The sequence below is a fragment of the Lampetra planeri genome, chromosome 23, assembly GCF_965212315.1.
Source record: "Lampetra planeri chromosome 23, kcLamPlan1.2.h2, whole genome shotgun sequence".
Taxonomy (NCBI): Eukaryota; Metazoa; Chordata; class Hyperoartia; order Petromyzontiformes; family Petromyzontidae; genus Lampetra; species Lampetra planeri.
In genome coordinates this window covers 7,018,942-7,033,150 of record NC_136129.1, presented here as the reverse complement: position 1 = coordinate 7,033,150, position 14,209 = coordinate 7,018,942, and the positions used below count along the sequence as shown (strand labels likewise).

The 14,209-nt window shown below is 47.9% G+C and overlaps 1 protein-coding gene across 1 annotated transcript in view; it reads right to left on the bottom strand.

The window, feature by feature from the left end:
- Positions 1–14,209, bottom strand: part of ADCY9 (adenylate cyclase 9) — a 76,677-nt gene extending 62,468 nt beyond the window's left edge. Inside the window, exons 1-2 of the mRNA XM_078605015.1 lie at positions 13,974–14,209; positions 10,247–11,942 (exon numbers count right to left, since the gene is read on the bottom strand). Coding sequence (XP_078461141.1) covers positions 10,247–11,936 — 1,690 coding nt within the window. The 5' untranslated portion in view covers positions 11,937–11,942; positions 13,974–14,209. The remainder of the gene's footprint in view (positions 1–10,246; positions 11,943–13,973) is intronic.

Genomic DNA, 14,209 nt, shown 5'->3' with positions numbered 1-14,209 from the left:
ATTACGACATAGGGATGTTCCACCGTCAATCTTCGCGCACAACACCGCTGGCGTTCGGCGTGTGCGACATGAAGAGAGTTGGCGGGTCCTTGAAATGCCGTGCTAATCCAGGGGGTGAGTTTGCCCCCCGGGTATATATCCGTTTTTTTAATAAATAAAAACCATGTTATTTGCATGAGGATCAGAATTAGCCCATTCACAACTTGCAATTATTATTGTGATTGCTTTTTAATATTATTTCAACGCAAAAAAAGCCTTCATGAAGGGCAAAATAGCACGACACTCAGTGAAAAATCGCAAATAAACTGCAAAGCAAGTTCGTTTCTGCACAGTGGAGTACGGAAAAGTGGGGATGCCTGCCTGGCGCATGATGACATTTTATGCGTGGTGCGGAGACGCAGCTGACTACAATGTGGCAAATGGGGGGGGGGGGGGTTGTTTTTTCATGCTGTTCAATTCTTGAGCTTCCAGAGAAGAGATTTTAAATTTCTTCCTCTATATTTCCCCCTAAATTTTTATGGAATCCCAATAAAAACCCCATTGTATATATACGGAGTACGGTGCATCCGCCACCTATTTTTGCAGGACACTGCTGTACAGCGGCCGATGGGAGAGGCTATAAAACGTATACAGCCTGGTGAGAATTACTTTTTATTTTAAGGGGCACCTGCCAATGTAGAAAACTGCCGGAGACAGACCAGCTTCAAAGAATTTAGCGCGTACCACTGGGATTTAAAACAGCCAAGCCGGTTACAAAAATCAACAATTATTTGGTGATACTGCATTGCCAGTGGGTGCCACAACAAGCCTTATTATTATCATTGAAATGAATAAGCATATAATAGGCAACGTTTTAGGCAACGGTCCTTCTTCATGTGCTGTGAAGAAAGGGCATTGCCCCACACGTCACCTTTCATATACTTTTTCTTGTTAAGGACGTGTTATTGAGGAATGTGGAGTGTTTTAAATACTTTTTTTATCTGTGACATGCGACCCAACTGCTATGCTGTCTGACAATACATCCCTGCTGAGCAAGAACCACCACTTCCTACAGAGACATTATTTATTTTCCCCTGCTGGTCACCCATTTAACCATTGATCTGTCCCAAAACGGTTTACCTTTGATCTGTCCCAACACTGTTTAAAAACGTTCATCTGTCCCAACACCGATTCAAATATGACAAAGGCGCTACAGCTACAGGTTGCTATAACCTTGCTCGGGAGATTATTGCGAGACGGTGGATTATTCCATTGCACACGAGTGGTTCCGTGGCAACGGTTGCACTAAACCAGTTTATTTTCTTTCATGCAAACCCACAAAATAATGCCCCTAGAGAGAGAGGGAGGGAGGCTCGCTGACCGCCTTGGCTTGCGCGGCTTGCTCTTGCCGGCAGACACGTTGTACAGTACCGGGGTCGGGGGCTCAGCCCTGCAAGTGGCAGCGAAGGCTCCCAAAACAGGATATGGGTGTGGTGCGGACCCCACCGTTATCACACGATGCCTCGCAAAGGCACGATCATCACTCGCTCCGTGGGGGGTTCTAAGCATTCCACGGCAATGCCCAAGGCTCAGGGAGTCAAACGAAGACGCCCCAACAAAAGACTGGGTTCTGTCTTGAACATTATCATCATTATTATTATCAGCGGCCATGACCAAACCATTGCTGGATAAAGGCTGTCCCCATCTCTCTTGCAGTCACACAATATTACTTGCAGATGAGCCGATTTCATTGCTCCATCTCCACGGCGAACGTTCTCTTGGACACGCTTCCCTCCCTTGGCTGACACTGTTGTTTAGACTCAACAAATCGATGTATTGTTTTTTTCATTAATTTCAGTTCATTTATTAGGTATAGTCTTGTGAGCCATGCGGCTCTTGACTCGGGTGCAACCACGACAAACAAAAACATGAACAAGAAACATCTTAAAGTGACTACACGCAACAGAAAAATCCAGGAAATAACAGCAAAGTCTTCCCGCTAGTAAGAACTAACTGACAAAAGACTTCCTCAGGGGAAGGCCCATGACAGGTCAAATCTCTGTGTGATCCACCATGCCCGCCCCCCCCCCCCCCATGTCTGTGGCCATTGCACCAGGGATTAGGCTACACTTTATAAGTTGAGCCTGTCCTATTGTCGGGTGGAGGTGAGTGTATGACAGATTAACATTCACGCGACCTAAACCCGACAAACCTCATCATGAATAATATTGGTCGCGAAAGCAATTTTACTTTTTGCCAGCAGCACAAAATTGCATGGGCGACTCTGAACCAAACATAAACATTTTGAGGGTGTCGGGTCACCCAAGACACTCAGGGTGGCTGCGCGACTGCATTGTGCATTACACTACAGGGCACGTGGTTACAAGAGCGCTGCACCCGGCAGAGACACGAGCCGATTGGCACACCCGCACCTCTCCTCCCCTCACCCGCCCCTTCTCTGCCGGAGTGAACCTGGCCATGGCCGAGAAGCGTGCCGCCGCTGTGCGCCGCGTTGGGTGTCAGGCGACCCCCCTTCGCCGTGGAGAGGGAAGAAGGCGAGCGCATGCACGCCGCGGCGCCACTACGCTGGAGGCCCTTTGATGTGAAGAGGCAGCGGGCTTGGCAGCTGTGCCCGCTGAGGGAACGGCCCAGGAATGCCAGGAAACCCTGGCCACATCGCCCATATTGTTCTGTTTACCGATCGCAATCGCAGGCAGCAAATACAAAGCCTCAGGGGCGAATCTGGGAAAGCACGGGACCTCCACTGGGAGCCTGGAAAAAAAGAGGCTCGGATGTGGGTTATAGTCTGTTATACGGGAGTACATTTCAGCCATTTGGTCTTTATTAATGATAATAAAACAATAATGGAGGCAGCTGGATGGCTCAGGAGACCAATGCACATGTCAACGAACTTGAGTTAGATGCTGGGCTGAAGCCACAGACTGAATACGTTTCTCTCTGCAACAGTTTTTTATGGCTTTTACCTGGTAAGTTATACTAAAAACCCAGACTGAAATGTGGGATTTCGGAAAAAGCATTATTTCTATTTTGTATGCATCATTTAAAAAACACAAGATCTGGAAGATTCAAAAATATAGAATTACACTTAAGTAATTCGATGCCCAAGTCAGAGGATATAAAAGAGCATTTAAAGGAACACCGAAACGAACATTTCCTTCCACAACTTGATCAGGGACTAATTAGATTAATTTTAATTGCCGAACCAAAATAATACATGCGCTTGACATTCCACTTCTCTGTAAAGAGCTTTTTCTTTGTAAAAACCTAATCTACTATTACACACTTTAGGTATCCAAATCACTGCAATGCACTTGTGTTAAGCCAAACAATCTCTGCAACATGTTTTCTTATTCTGCTCAAGTGTCGGCGGGCGAGGAAACGACTTCCTATGGTTGTATCTGGATGATGATGCAATCGCTTCGAAAAGACGAGCGAATGCCCAAACACGCTAATTACTGAAAATACAACGGCGAGGACGGCACCTGGAACGTCGTGATGAAGAGCCCGGGGGCACAAGCGTGAGCAAGCACGATTGGTCGGCCAAGAGGATGTAAGCACGGCTCTAATAAACAAAAAACAACTTAAGTTGTTTATTTATAATGAACCGCTTTCATAACAAAATAGTTGCACATACACCAATACATGCACTTTCAATTAGCCATATTGTGCACATTGCAGTGATTAGGTACGTATTTAAATGCACAGTACACACCATCTTAATCGGCCATGATCTAACCACGGGTGGATGAAGGACATCCCGCACGCTGTCACCTTCTCTCATGGTCTTGCGATACAATAAGAAGCCCTCTAGCACCTGCACACGAGGCGATTTTATTGCTCCATCTCCACGGCTGATGTTTATCTCGGTTGCATTTCCCCCTTCAGTCTCGACCACCAGCCACCATTCCTTCTAGTAACGGGTCCTGCCCGAGCAAACTTATTTTATTTCACAATATGATGTCTTTATTTTGCATATGTTCTCAAATCCAAGGTTGTCCTTTTCTTCTCTTCCCCTGTAACTCGAAGCATGCCAATCTGCACAGTTACATTGCTTTTCATGAAGTTCAGTTTTCCAAAGGAACTTCAATGTGATCTTATCTGCCTCTTATTTGTTAATTGTATTCCGATCTACCTTCAACAACTATCCTGGGTATAAATATTCTGATGTGTTTTCCGTTTTCATCACCTCTGACAAGATGTTAATTCCCTCACCTGCTATGTAGGTAGTCGTGGGTTTAATCCTGACACTGACGCCTGCATATTTGGAGTTTGCATATTTTCCCCGTGGTTGTGTGGATTTTTCTCTGGGTCCTTCGGTTTTTCCCTCCACATCAAGAAACGTGCTTTTAGAGTATTTGGCTGATAAAAAATCCACATGATAAGCCACCTTGTTGAGCTATCATTTGTGGTCGGGCCGCTTCTGAAAAAGAGCAATATAGCCCAGTGGGCCTTACCTGCTAAAATACAAAAACATTAGTTTTAGTTTAGTTTATGTGTTTGCGAATTAACTGCACAATGCTTGTTAAAATATTTGGCGAAACAAAACGATGAAATTAAAATGGTTAGAACATTAGCTATTTCACATTATCTGGTGGACGGTCATAACAAGCTATGGAAGTCAACTACAGACAATGATCTTGTTCTCTTTCATTCCCTACCATCTTCGTTTCAAGATGATGACACCGAAGCTATTTCCAGAATAATGGGAGAACCTAATAAGAAGGCTGCACAGTGGGCTTCAAGATAAATATGTAACATACAACAGTAGACATGACGAGTGAGTAAATTCAGCACGTATACACACACACATATTAAGTGCTAATGCATACGGTTAATGATTTTTGTCTTTTTTTAAGAAAAGGTCAAAACAATATATTTGATGACGCTGTTTTTAAACTACAGGTTACATACTACACATTCCTGTATACTGTCTATAATTTTTCAAAAATACTACTGGGAAGACATTGCTGCAATGTCTACTATAGCTACATAAACGCAAGTCTCCCGCGTGTACAATAATGAATAATAACATTATCCATTTACCACCACAAACGCACACACTCGTCACTAAATATAAACAGCTCTAAGCCCAAAACACCTCTAAAGCCACGTGGGTCCAAGCTTTTCAAATTAATTTAACGTGAAGAAGCTTCACGACTGATACAAGACTGCTTACGCACAAGTGACACGTGTAACCTACAGGGTGCTCATAATGGAATCATCCATTATCAGAGAATAACAAATGGTGACAACGGTTTTAGCTAGGTTGGAAAAAAAGCGATGTGCACACACACCAGAGGTCGCAACCGGGTACCCGATACCCGTACCCTACCCGATACCCGGCTACCCGTACCCGGCCGGGTACGGGTACGGGTAGGCCGTGAGTCACTGGTGAGTAACCGTTTGTCACTCATTTCGGGTAGGGTACGGGTACGGGTAGGGAACGGCTACCCGTACCCGGCCGGGTACGGGTACGGGTACCCATTTGCGACCCTGGTGCGGCCGGGTACGGGTAAGGAATCAAAACCCGTTTGCGACCTCTGACACACACACACGCTTGTAGCAAGAAGGTTTAATCGTACGAGATTCATCCCTCTAAACCTCCACGCGTCTGCTGTGGTATTGGCGACGGACGTCATATCAAGATTCTAGCGTCCCGACATCTCTGGCACGATTATTATAAATGCTTCGCTCACGAATACATGTCGGTTTACAAAAGTAAAGTATGTCAGGAATGCTGAAAAGATATCTGGGATGCAGTTCAAACTTGCCGTCCATTTTTGATTCTTTAACGATAGATGATACATCTTGATTTAAAGCTTTCGTGACTGCAGGGATTCATATTCTTGGTTCTTTCGGTAAAGTTTTTCCCTTCTACGTGACTTTACCGAAAGAACCAATAATATGATAGATGATACCTTTACGGACACTTCCATGAAAATCAAATATTAATTACAAAAAATATCACGAGTTTGTTACGGAAACATTACCGATGGATTACACTTACTGATCCACGAAAGGCGAGAAGAGAACTGGGTGCACCAGAGAGCAAGTGGCGTGATTCTTCTAGAATGCGAATTGTGGTGGCAAGCGAGATTACAAGTTGAGTGCGTTACACTCGGAAGGCACACGGCAGAGGTCGCAAACGGGTTTTGATTCCTTACCCGTACCCGGCCGCACCAGGGTCGCAAACGGGTACCCGTACCCGGCCGTACCCGTACCCTACCCCTACCCGGCCGGGAATCGGGTAGGGTACGGGTATCGGGTACCTGATTGCAACCTCTGGGATGAAGCCATGTTGCAGGCGCGGGTGGATTGATTCTAGGAACTTGAATTGTGAGAAGAGACAAGACGTTGGGAAATGAGTGACAAACGGTTACTCACCAGTGACTCACGGCCTACCCGTACCCGGACGCACCAGGGTCGCAAACGGGTACCCGTACCCGGCCGGGTACCCGTACCCGGCCGGGTACGGGTAGCCGGGTATCGGGTAGGGTACGGGTATCGGGTACCCGGTTGCGACCTCTGGCACACGGCCAGTGTCGTGCCGAAGCCCGCTACACGGTGTAACACAGCCAATCGCAAAAACACGGTCATGGAAATGACACAACGGCTCGTTGTTATTAATAATCGGGTTATTCAAAATGCTCTTTAACATTTTAATTCCACACTCCAGCGTTACCAAAATAGTCATCGTGGCTTAACGAGAGCGTGACCTATGGCAGGGCGAGAAAGCATTTACATCCAACATTAAGTATGAGATGCATAATTGCTGCAATGCACGTAATTACAGAACAACGGCCATTCCCAAACGCAAAGAAAGCCTGCATAATCGCAATTGCATTGCCCATTACCAATTAGTCCACACTCTGTAATGACACAATTACAGTCGCTCTCGTGAAAATACTCGGAATAATTACTCCGTGAATTGTAACGTCTGGCTGCAATTGACTCGCGCGCTTCACAGAAGCGGATTCTTAGGCTTCCAGAGACCGACAAAATGCTCAACAATCACAGAGCTGAACTAGACATTGAATCAAGGAGGACTAGCAGGGTGCATGTCCAAATGTGCAAATGTACTGGTCCGAGATACTACGTTGACACACGTAGAGTCCTGACCCCGGAGTCAGAAAATTATATTGGTGGTAGTTTAGTTTGTAATGCTAACCGTAACCGGGCAAGGGGGGTGTTTGCCGGGCGGTGTCATATTGCGATACCATGTTTCGTACCCCCGTGGTTCAAATAATGTATAGTATTCTTTCCCCGTGGTCTCAATTATACGTGTTCAAATACCTATCTCGCACTGGCACCACCAAACGAACAAAGGCTGCGAGCCGATGCCCATGAACAGGGTTACTGGTGGTGGTGGTGATCATCATGAGTGAACGACTGAGGAGCTGCACACGTGGTGGACGATCCGTGCTCAACCAAATGCACGGACCGAAATCCAACCAATCAAACGGAAGTGAGCGGAGAGTCAAGAGACACACGGCCGCTTTTACGACCCATTTTGGAGGACAACAATCCGCCAATGACCTCGAGCACAGGAAACGCGCGCGTGACACCGATTGACAGGCGTCACCAGCAACACAATCTTGCGCTGTCTTCCAACTGCATTTCACAGCGTGTTTTTTTTTATTGCGAACGGCCATTTTAAGAAAAACACAACACAGCCCGATGAACTTGAATCGTTGAAGGGGGGAGGGATTGTATCCTGTACTGTATTTGCACAAAACGTCCGTGTTTTAATCTTCATGTGAATCCTGCTCTTCCACCCACCCACCCCCAGCACAGCTGGTCTAACTGAAGAGTAATAGCTCAAGCCAACCATCATGGGAAACATAGACGACAACAACTGACATGTCCTGCCACTTTTGATCAAGCACAGATCCTCATAAACTATTTGCAATTGTTTTTTAAAATAGTCATCCCGTACAGACAACAAATAGCTTAGTGTTGCCTGTCCTGGAAAGAAAGACCTACCAGGTGCAATTGGCTGAATTTTTTAAAATGTTATTTTATATTTGGCTTTTAAAAAAAGAATATGCCAACACGCGGCAGCCAGATTACAAAGCAACGTGCGATTCCGCTTTCAGAAGCCCCTTTTGCAATAGCCGAGCGACTCTGAGCCAACCAAAAACGAGGCCTGCTTTGCGTGTGCACTGGAGTTTTCCAAGCAACTCTTCAGTAATTTCTCTTAGCTGCTCTGCAGGGATCCCCACTTACTTGAGGAAGCAAAAAATGTGTTTCGCTTGCTCCAAGGCCTGTTTCTGTACGGCCAACGGGATATGGTCAGTTTGTGAGAAAATCTACATTTTAGGATGGGTTGTTTTGCTGCAAACCAGTCATTGGTAACACGACTGATGAGAAAATATTATTATTTCCTTGCTTTGGGAGTGCAAGATTTAAGCCCAGCAACCTAAGCAGTACCGATTCATTCCATGGACACAGACACAGCCCTCTCTTTCAAGGCAACAGCCTTTGTCAGGATTTCACCATTTAGTAAGGGCTTCAAAGAGGACATCTCTCCTTGTCTTTACTGTACAGGCATTCACGGCAGTTAATCGAGCACTGCACATTGGACTTGAACCAGCGTCACTGGATGTACAAACACGGAGCTCTTGATGAGAACAGTGGCTCAAAGCATCCGAGCGTTCACCTAAGGTCAACAGCTTTTTTTGTTCCTTACTAGCCTCAGCAACTTCAGGAAGGGCCACCTGCCTGTGTTGAGTTGATGGTTTTACTCTGAAACACTGGTTACATAGTTTTAAAGAATTGGAAGCATGCAAACTTTACCAGATTGTAAATTCATTTGTATGGCACTCAACTAAGCACATAGTTCGGAAGGAGGCTACAGAAATAAATGAAAGAAACACACGGAGTTTCAACTGCCTTAACTAGCATTTAAACCTCATATTTGAGTCAGGGCCTCAGTGGCAATGGCTTAGATCCTTACACGGGCATCGTGTAAAGAAGTCGCCCAGCTACCACTGTTTTCAATCAAGTTTTGTGTGTCTGTTTGTTATGACTCATTCAACCTACTTTATGTATATGCATTTGTATTTTATGTTCGCCCTAAACACTTAATGTTTTTATTTATTTGTGCTGCGTACATAACTTTCATAAACAATAAATAATTTCAGTTTTATGATGGGATTTTATACATTCGAATATGTATGTGTATGAATATTAAGCAACGGTTTTCCCACATCAATCAATACCGGCTTCTAGTATTTGAACTATTGTGGCTATTCCAAGCCTACGATTAGCCTCCATCCTAGCTCAGCAAAGAGACTTCTCACTCTGTCAAGTGCATTACGAGAGAACAATCACCAATTGTTTCCATTTTATTACCTGCGGTTTAGGATATTGGGCCATGACACCTGCACACAATAACCTACACTTGAGAATGACGTCACATGGGCTATTAATATCCAAATTACATCAGGCAAACCCATGCAACGTGAAAGAACATGTTATATTCGAACCATGAAACCCTTGCATTCCATCAAATCGCATTCAAACAAATAACGTATTCTCTTGCACGATCACGGTTGCCGTTCCCATGAACGTCACTCATCGAATTCTCCACTCATGTCGAGGACTTGGGTCTAACCGACCCACCGTTTCATCTCATCCATACTGTGTTCAAAGACCACACTGCAGGTCACAACACGTCTCTCTGTCCGCTTATTTCCTCGCACTGTTCGACTTTGAAATACCTTCCCATAGCCTCTTATGTTACAACTTTGCTCAATCCACATTCACTCTTATCTGCTACAATTCGGTAACACCCATTTGTTGCTGGCTGCATGCCTTTTTGGGGCATTTGGGCTTATGCTCAGCGACCACAATGAAAAAGAAACCTTGCATGAACATCTTCTTGGTTCTTTCGGTAAAGTCACATAGAAGGAAAATAATACAATAATAAAAATAAAACACAATAAAATAATTCTCACGACGTTTCGCCCACACTGTCTTTCCGACAGACCTGTTCTTCACCTGAAGACGGCTGCTTGCGTTGTGGCCGAAACGTCGTGAGATTTATTTTATTGTGTTTTATTTTTATTATTTCCCTTCTACGTGACTTTACCGAAAGAACCAAGAAGATGAATCCCTGCAGTCACGAAAGCTTTAAATCGAAACTTGCATGAACAGTTGAGATTGAAAGCTACAAAAACAGGCAAGCGATCGACCGTGAGAATGAAAGCAAAAGTAGGACGAGGGCCATGGCGCCAGCCCTTACCTTTCAGCTGCTCTGCGAGCACCGCATTGGGGCCGATGCGCTCGAAGAGCCGCCCGTCCTCCATGGTGTAGCGCTCGTCCAGGCACAGCGCCGTGGCCTCCGACACGTGCACCTTGCCCGCGACGCCCAGCTGCTCCATCATGTTGGCGAGGTTCACGTCGTTGGAGAGCACGTCGAACTTGAAGCGCTTCATGCCCAGGATGCCGCACAGCACGGTGCCCGTGTGCACGCCCACACGCATGTCCACCGTCTCGCGGTTGTCGCGGCAGAACTGCTCGATGGCAGCAATCATGCCGAGGCCCATCTCAACGCAGCAAGCGGCGTGGTCGGTTCGCGGCTCGGGGCAGCCCGCCACGCAGTAGTAGCAGTCCCCGAGCGTGCTGATCTTCTCGCAGCCCGTCACTTCGCACAGCTTGTCGAACCGGCCGAACAGATCGTTGAGGAGGCGCACGAGCGTCGCCGCCGACTTGTTGGCGCTCATCTTGGTGAAGCCGACGATGTCAGCGAAGAGCACGCTCACCTCGCTCATGCGCTTCATGGTAAACGGGCGGAAGGGCAGCTGCTCCCGTGGAATAGAGCCCTTCTTCTTCTTGCGAGGACCGGGGTTGCTAGCGGTTGTCGGCGCCGACGCCGAGGAATTTGCTGCTGCTGCCGCTGCAGAAGCGGCGGCGACCGGGCAGCCAGGGGCGACACAGCGCCGGGGTGACACCTCGGAGTCGTCGTCCCCCTGCTGCCGCAGTAGTTCATCAGCAATCATGCGAGGCATCACGGCGTGAATCATCTTCTCCTTGAGCGCCTTCTCTACCTCCAGCTCCTTGCCGTGGATGATGGACTGGCCCACCTTGAGGAAGGTGCTGCGCGAGCGCACCTGCGACATAATGAAGATGTGGATACCTATGGCGTGGATGCACAAGTGCAGGAACGCCTTCCCCACCACCGTGACTGCCAGCACCTCCGTGTGGGCCCGTGACAGCCAACCTTCACTGACGTTGGGGAGCAGCAGCCCCGTGCTCCAGAGCTGCCCGACCACCTCAAACAGCACCGAGTAGGAGAGCCCGAGCAGCGCGCACGCATACAACGGCAGTGGCATGGCCGTGTACAGCAGCAGCAGCACCTCGACGCACACCGCGAAGCTGCCCACGGGCGTCAGGTCCGGCGGCAGGAACGGACGGGTGGGCACGAGCGCCGCCGCCATCGCCAGGGAGGCACCAGCCAGAGCCACGAAGAGGAGCACGGCGAGCGCTTCGCGCACGGCGCGCCGCCGCTCATACGCACGCAAGAAGGTGAGCGCCATCAGCCCGGCGCACAGCAGCAGGAAGGAGAGCGCGGGGGCGAGGCGCGCCGCCCTGCGTGCGTCCCAGTCCAACGCGTACGTAAGGGCACGAAGGAGGCACGCGGCCGACGCGTAGGCCAGGGCATAGCGGAAGCGACGGCGAGTCTGCGGGTAGCAGCGTTGCTCGCACGCCGCCTCCAGCTCCAGGGAGTCGAACTTGGGGTTCCACCAGCTGGCGGCGGCACGCTCAAACAGCTGGGGCAGGCGGTGGCGTCGGTGGCGTCGGTGGAGGCGCCCTCCGGGTCGCGAGGCCGAGTCGCCCGAGCAGCAGCTGCTGACCCTGGCGCGGGTCAGCCTCACAGAGACGCCGCCATGGCCCCGCGTGTCGTACAGGACCTCACTGCCCAGCGTGGCCATTGTTGTCTCCACGCGCACACACACACAAACAGTGTGATAAAACACAACGCACCTAAATGCTCTAATACCTGCAGTGAATAACCACATTGCAATGTATTTTATACAGTGTACAATTAAGGTGCAGCCCTGCAATGATTTGCTCATGTCACGACCGGTGGAAAGGCTTTCACGAGAGGGAGCCACAGAGAAACCCTCTAAAGAGTATTTGGAAAAGTTTTCCATGCTGGGGAGACGTCTCGAAAGATGTGCGACTTTGTACATTTACTTTATCACCAGATACGTGACCTGCCAAAAGCCAAACGACCGTGGCGTAGCCCCATTCATACTGCTGGGTGTCAAGTGGTAGAGGGAGATGTAATAAACTTTTCCTAAATTTTCAACCAGTGATCTCCGGATTGCAAAATTTGTGTGTGCTAACCATTACTCCGTGGCGGCATCAACAGTGTACATATTACACCTCTATGATACCGCACGATTAAATGCTGGGTCATGCAGCGAGAATATTTTTTGTTGACATTGTTGTGAATGTAGCAGCCTCCAGTGGCTGGAGTGATTAAGTTAACCCGTCAATTTACTGCTGGATGAGGTCCTCCCATGCGATGCGGTCGTGGGGGCTTAAGACGCATAGAAGTTCAGTGCAACATTGGATTTTGTTGCACTGTCCTCCGATGTCCTCCACGGAGACGCTATGAACGGTGTTGTCAAATGTAACGTGTAAACTCTATTCGCATTTAGGCACAACATAAAGCATATAATTACAATCGTTACAATGCCAGCCACTGTTGTAACTAGCTGGAGAACTTGTGAACGGCAAAGGTTTCGGGAAAAGGCTATGCTTTAAATTAAAAACAATCAGCAAACAAATATAATTAAGTAAACACCATATCCACTCCAGTATGTATATAATTCCACGACGGTATACTCTGTGACGCGGTCAACAGGTTTTTAGGGGATATTTATTTTCAAAACACGGTTTCACAACTATTATATTAAGTTAAAATGCCCCACCCCTTATAATGCACTAATATTGTGCGCGATTGTGCTCCGAGTCGATACGTTAATTAATTGGAGCTCCAATTTATTTGTCGATTTTTTTTATCGTTCTCACAACTTTTTGACCACCACCCGATCGCACAGCGCGTCATACGCGCGTAGAATAGTAATTTAAAGGGAAAATGCGACGAAGCAAGCGTGCCATTTCACGCGAATAGAATTCAAATTAAATGGCAATGCGAACAAGCGACGACATTAAAACGTAAATACATTTTCAATACAATAAAAAACTTTACAAAAATTGTAATGCCAAACATCGGGGTTAAAAGAGTTCCACAATGTAACGTTTTATTTAAATTATTTAACGTATTGTATTTAGCGCCTTAACTTTGTCATCAAAGCGATTATTACCATCATCATCATCGTAATAATTACCATTAATATGATTTCATTATCATTCGTTACCACCGCCTTAAACACTCAACATCGCCTTCCCGAGCCACCCCGCCCTCGGCTGGTTGCTCTGGCCGGGTCAGAGAGCTCCTCGGGCCGCAGCTCCGCTAGCCGAGCACGGGGGGCTCGCGGGGGGGGGGTGAAGGCCTCAACTGCGCTCGCTCGCAATAAATGTCGCGTTGAAAGCCGAGCAAACAACGTCGCTACGTCAAATCGCCACGGCGGAGCGAGGAAACCACCCCACCACCACCGCCACCACCGCCACATCATCATCTAGGCTCCAATGCCTCTTCACTTAAACGTTCGCGTTAAGTCGCCGTCCGAAAGAGACGACGCAAAGTTCGACATCAGAGCGCGCAGTCCTCCCTGCCTCTCCCCGTCTCTCTCTCCTCATCTCTCTCCTCATCCTTCATGCTCGGCATCAGCCCCGGTATCTCTCCCTCTCTGTCTGTCTCTCGCTCTCTCCTCATTTATAAATTCGCACAACTTTGTTCCAAGCGGCGCCCTGTTATAATTGTTAAGATTGCTCTCGATGTCCGCGCGGTGGTTAAGTGAGTAAATGTTGTTTTATTCTTCTTCTCTCTCTCTTACCTGAGGGCGCGAGGGGTTTGCGCCGAGCGCGGCTCCCCGCTACGTGTAGTCCATGGGCATTCCTCCTCCTCGCCTTGCCCTCTCTCGCCTTCACCTACTCCCCCCTCTATTTTACCCTCCTCCGCCCCTTGTTGTTGTTTAGTATCTTTACAATTTAATCTTCCAGGCTCGTGACCCGTCGCAGTTGGTCCGTCTTCGCTTTCCACCCCCCTCCTTCTCCTCCTTCTCTTCACCCA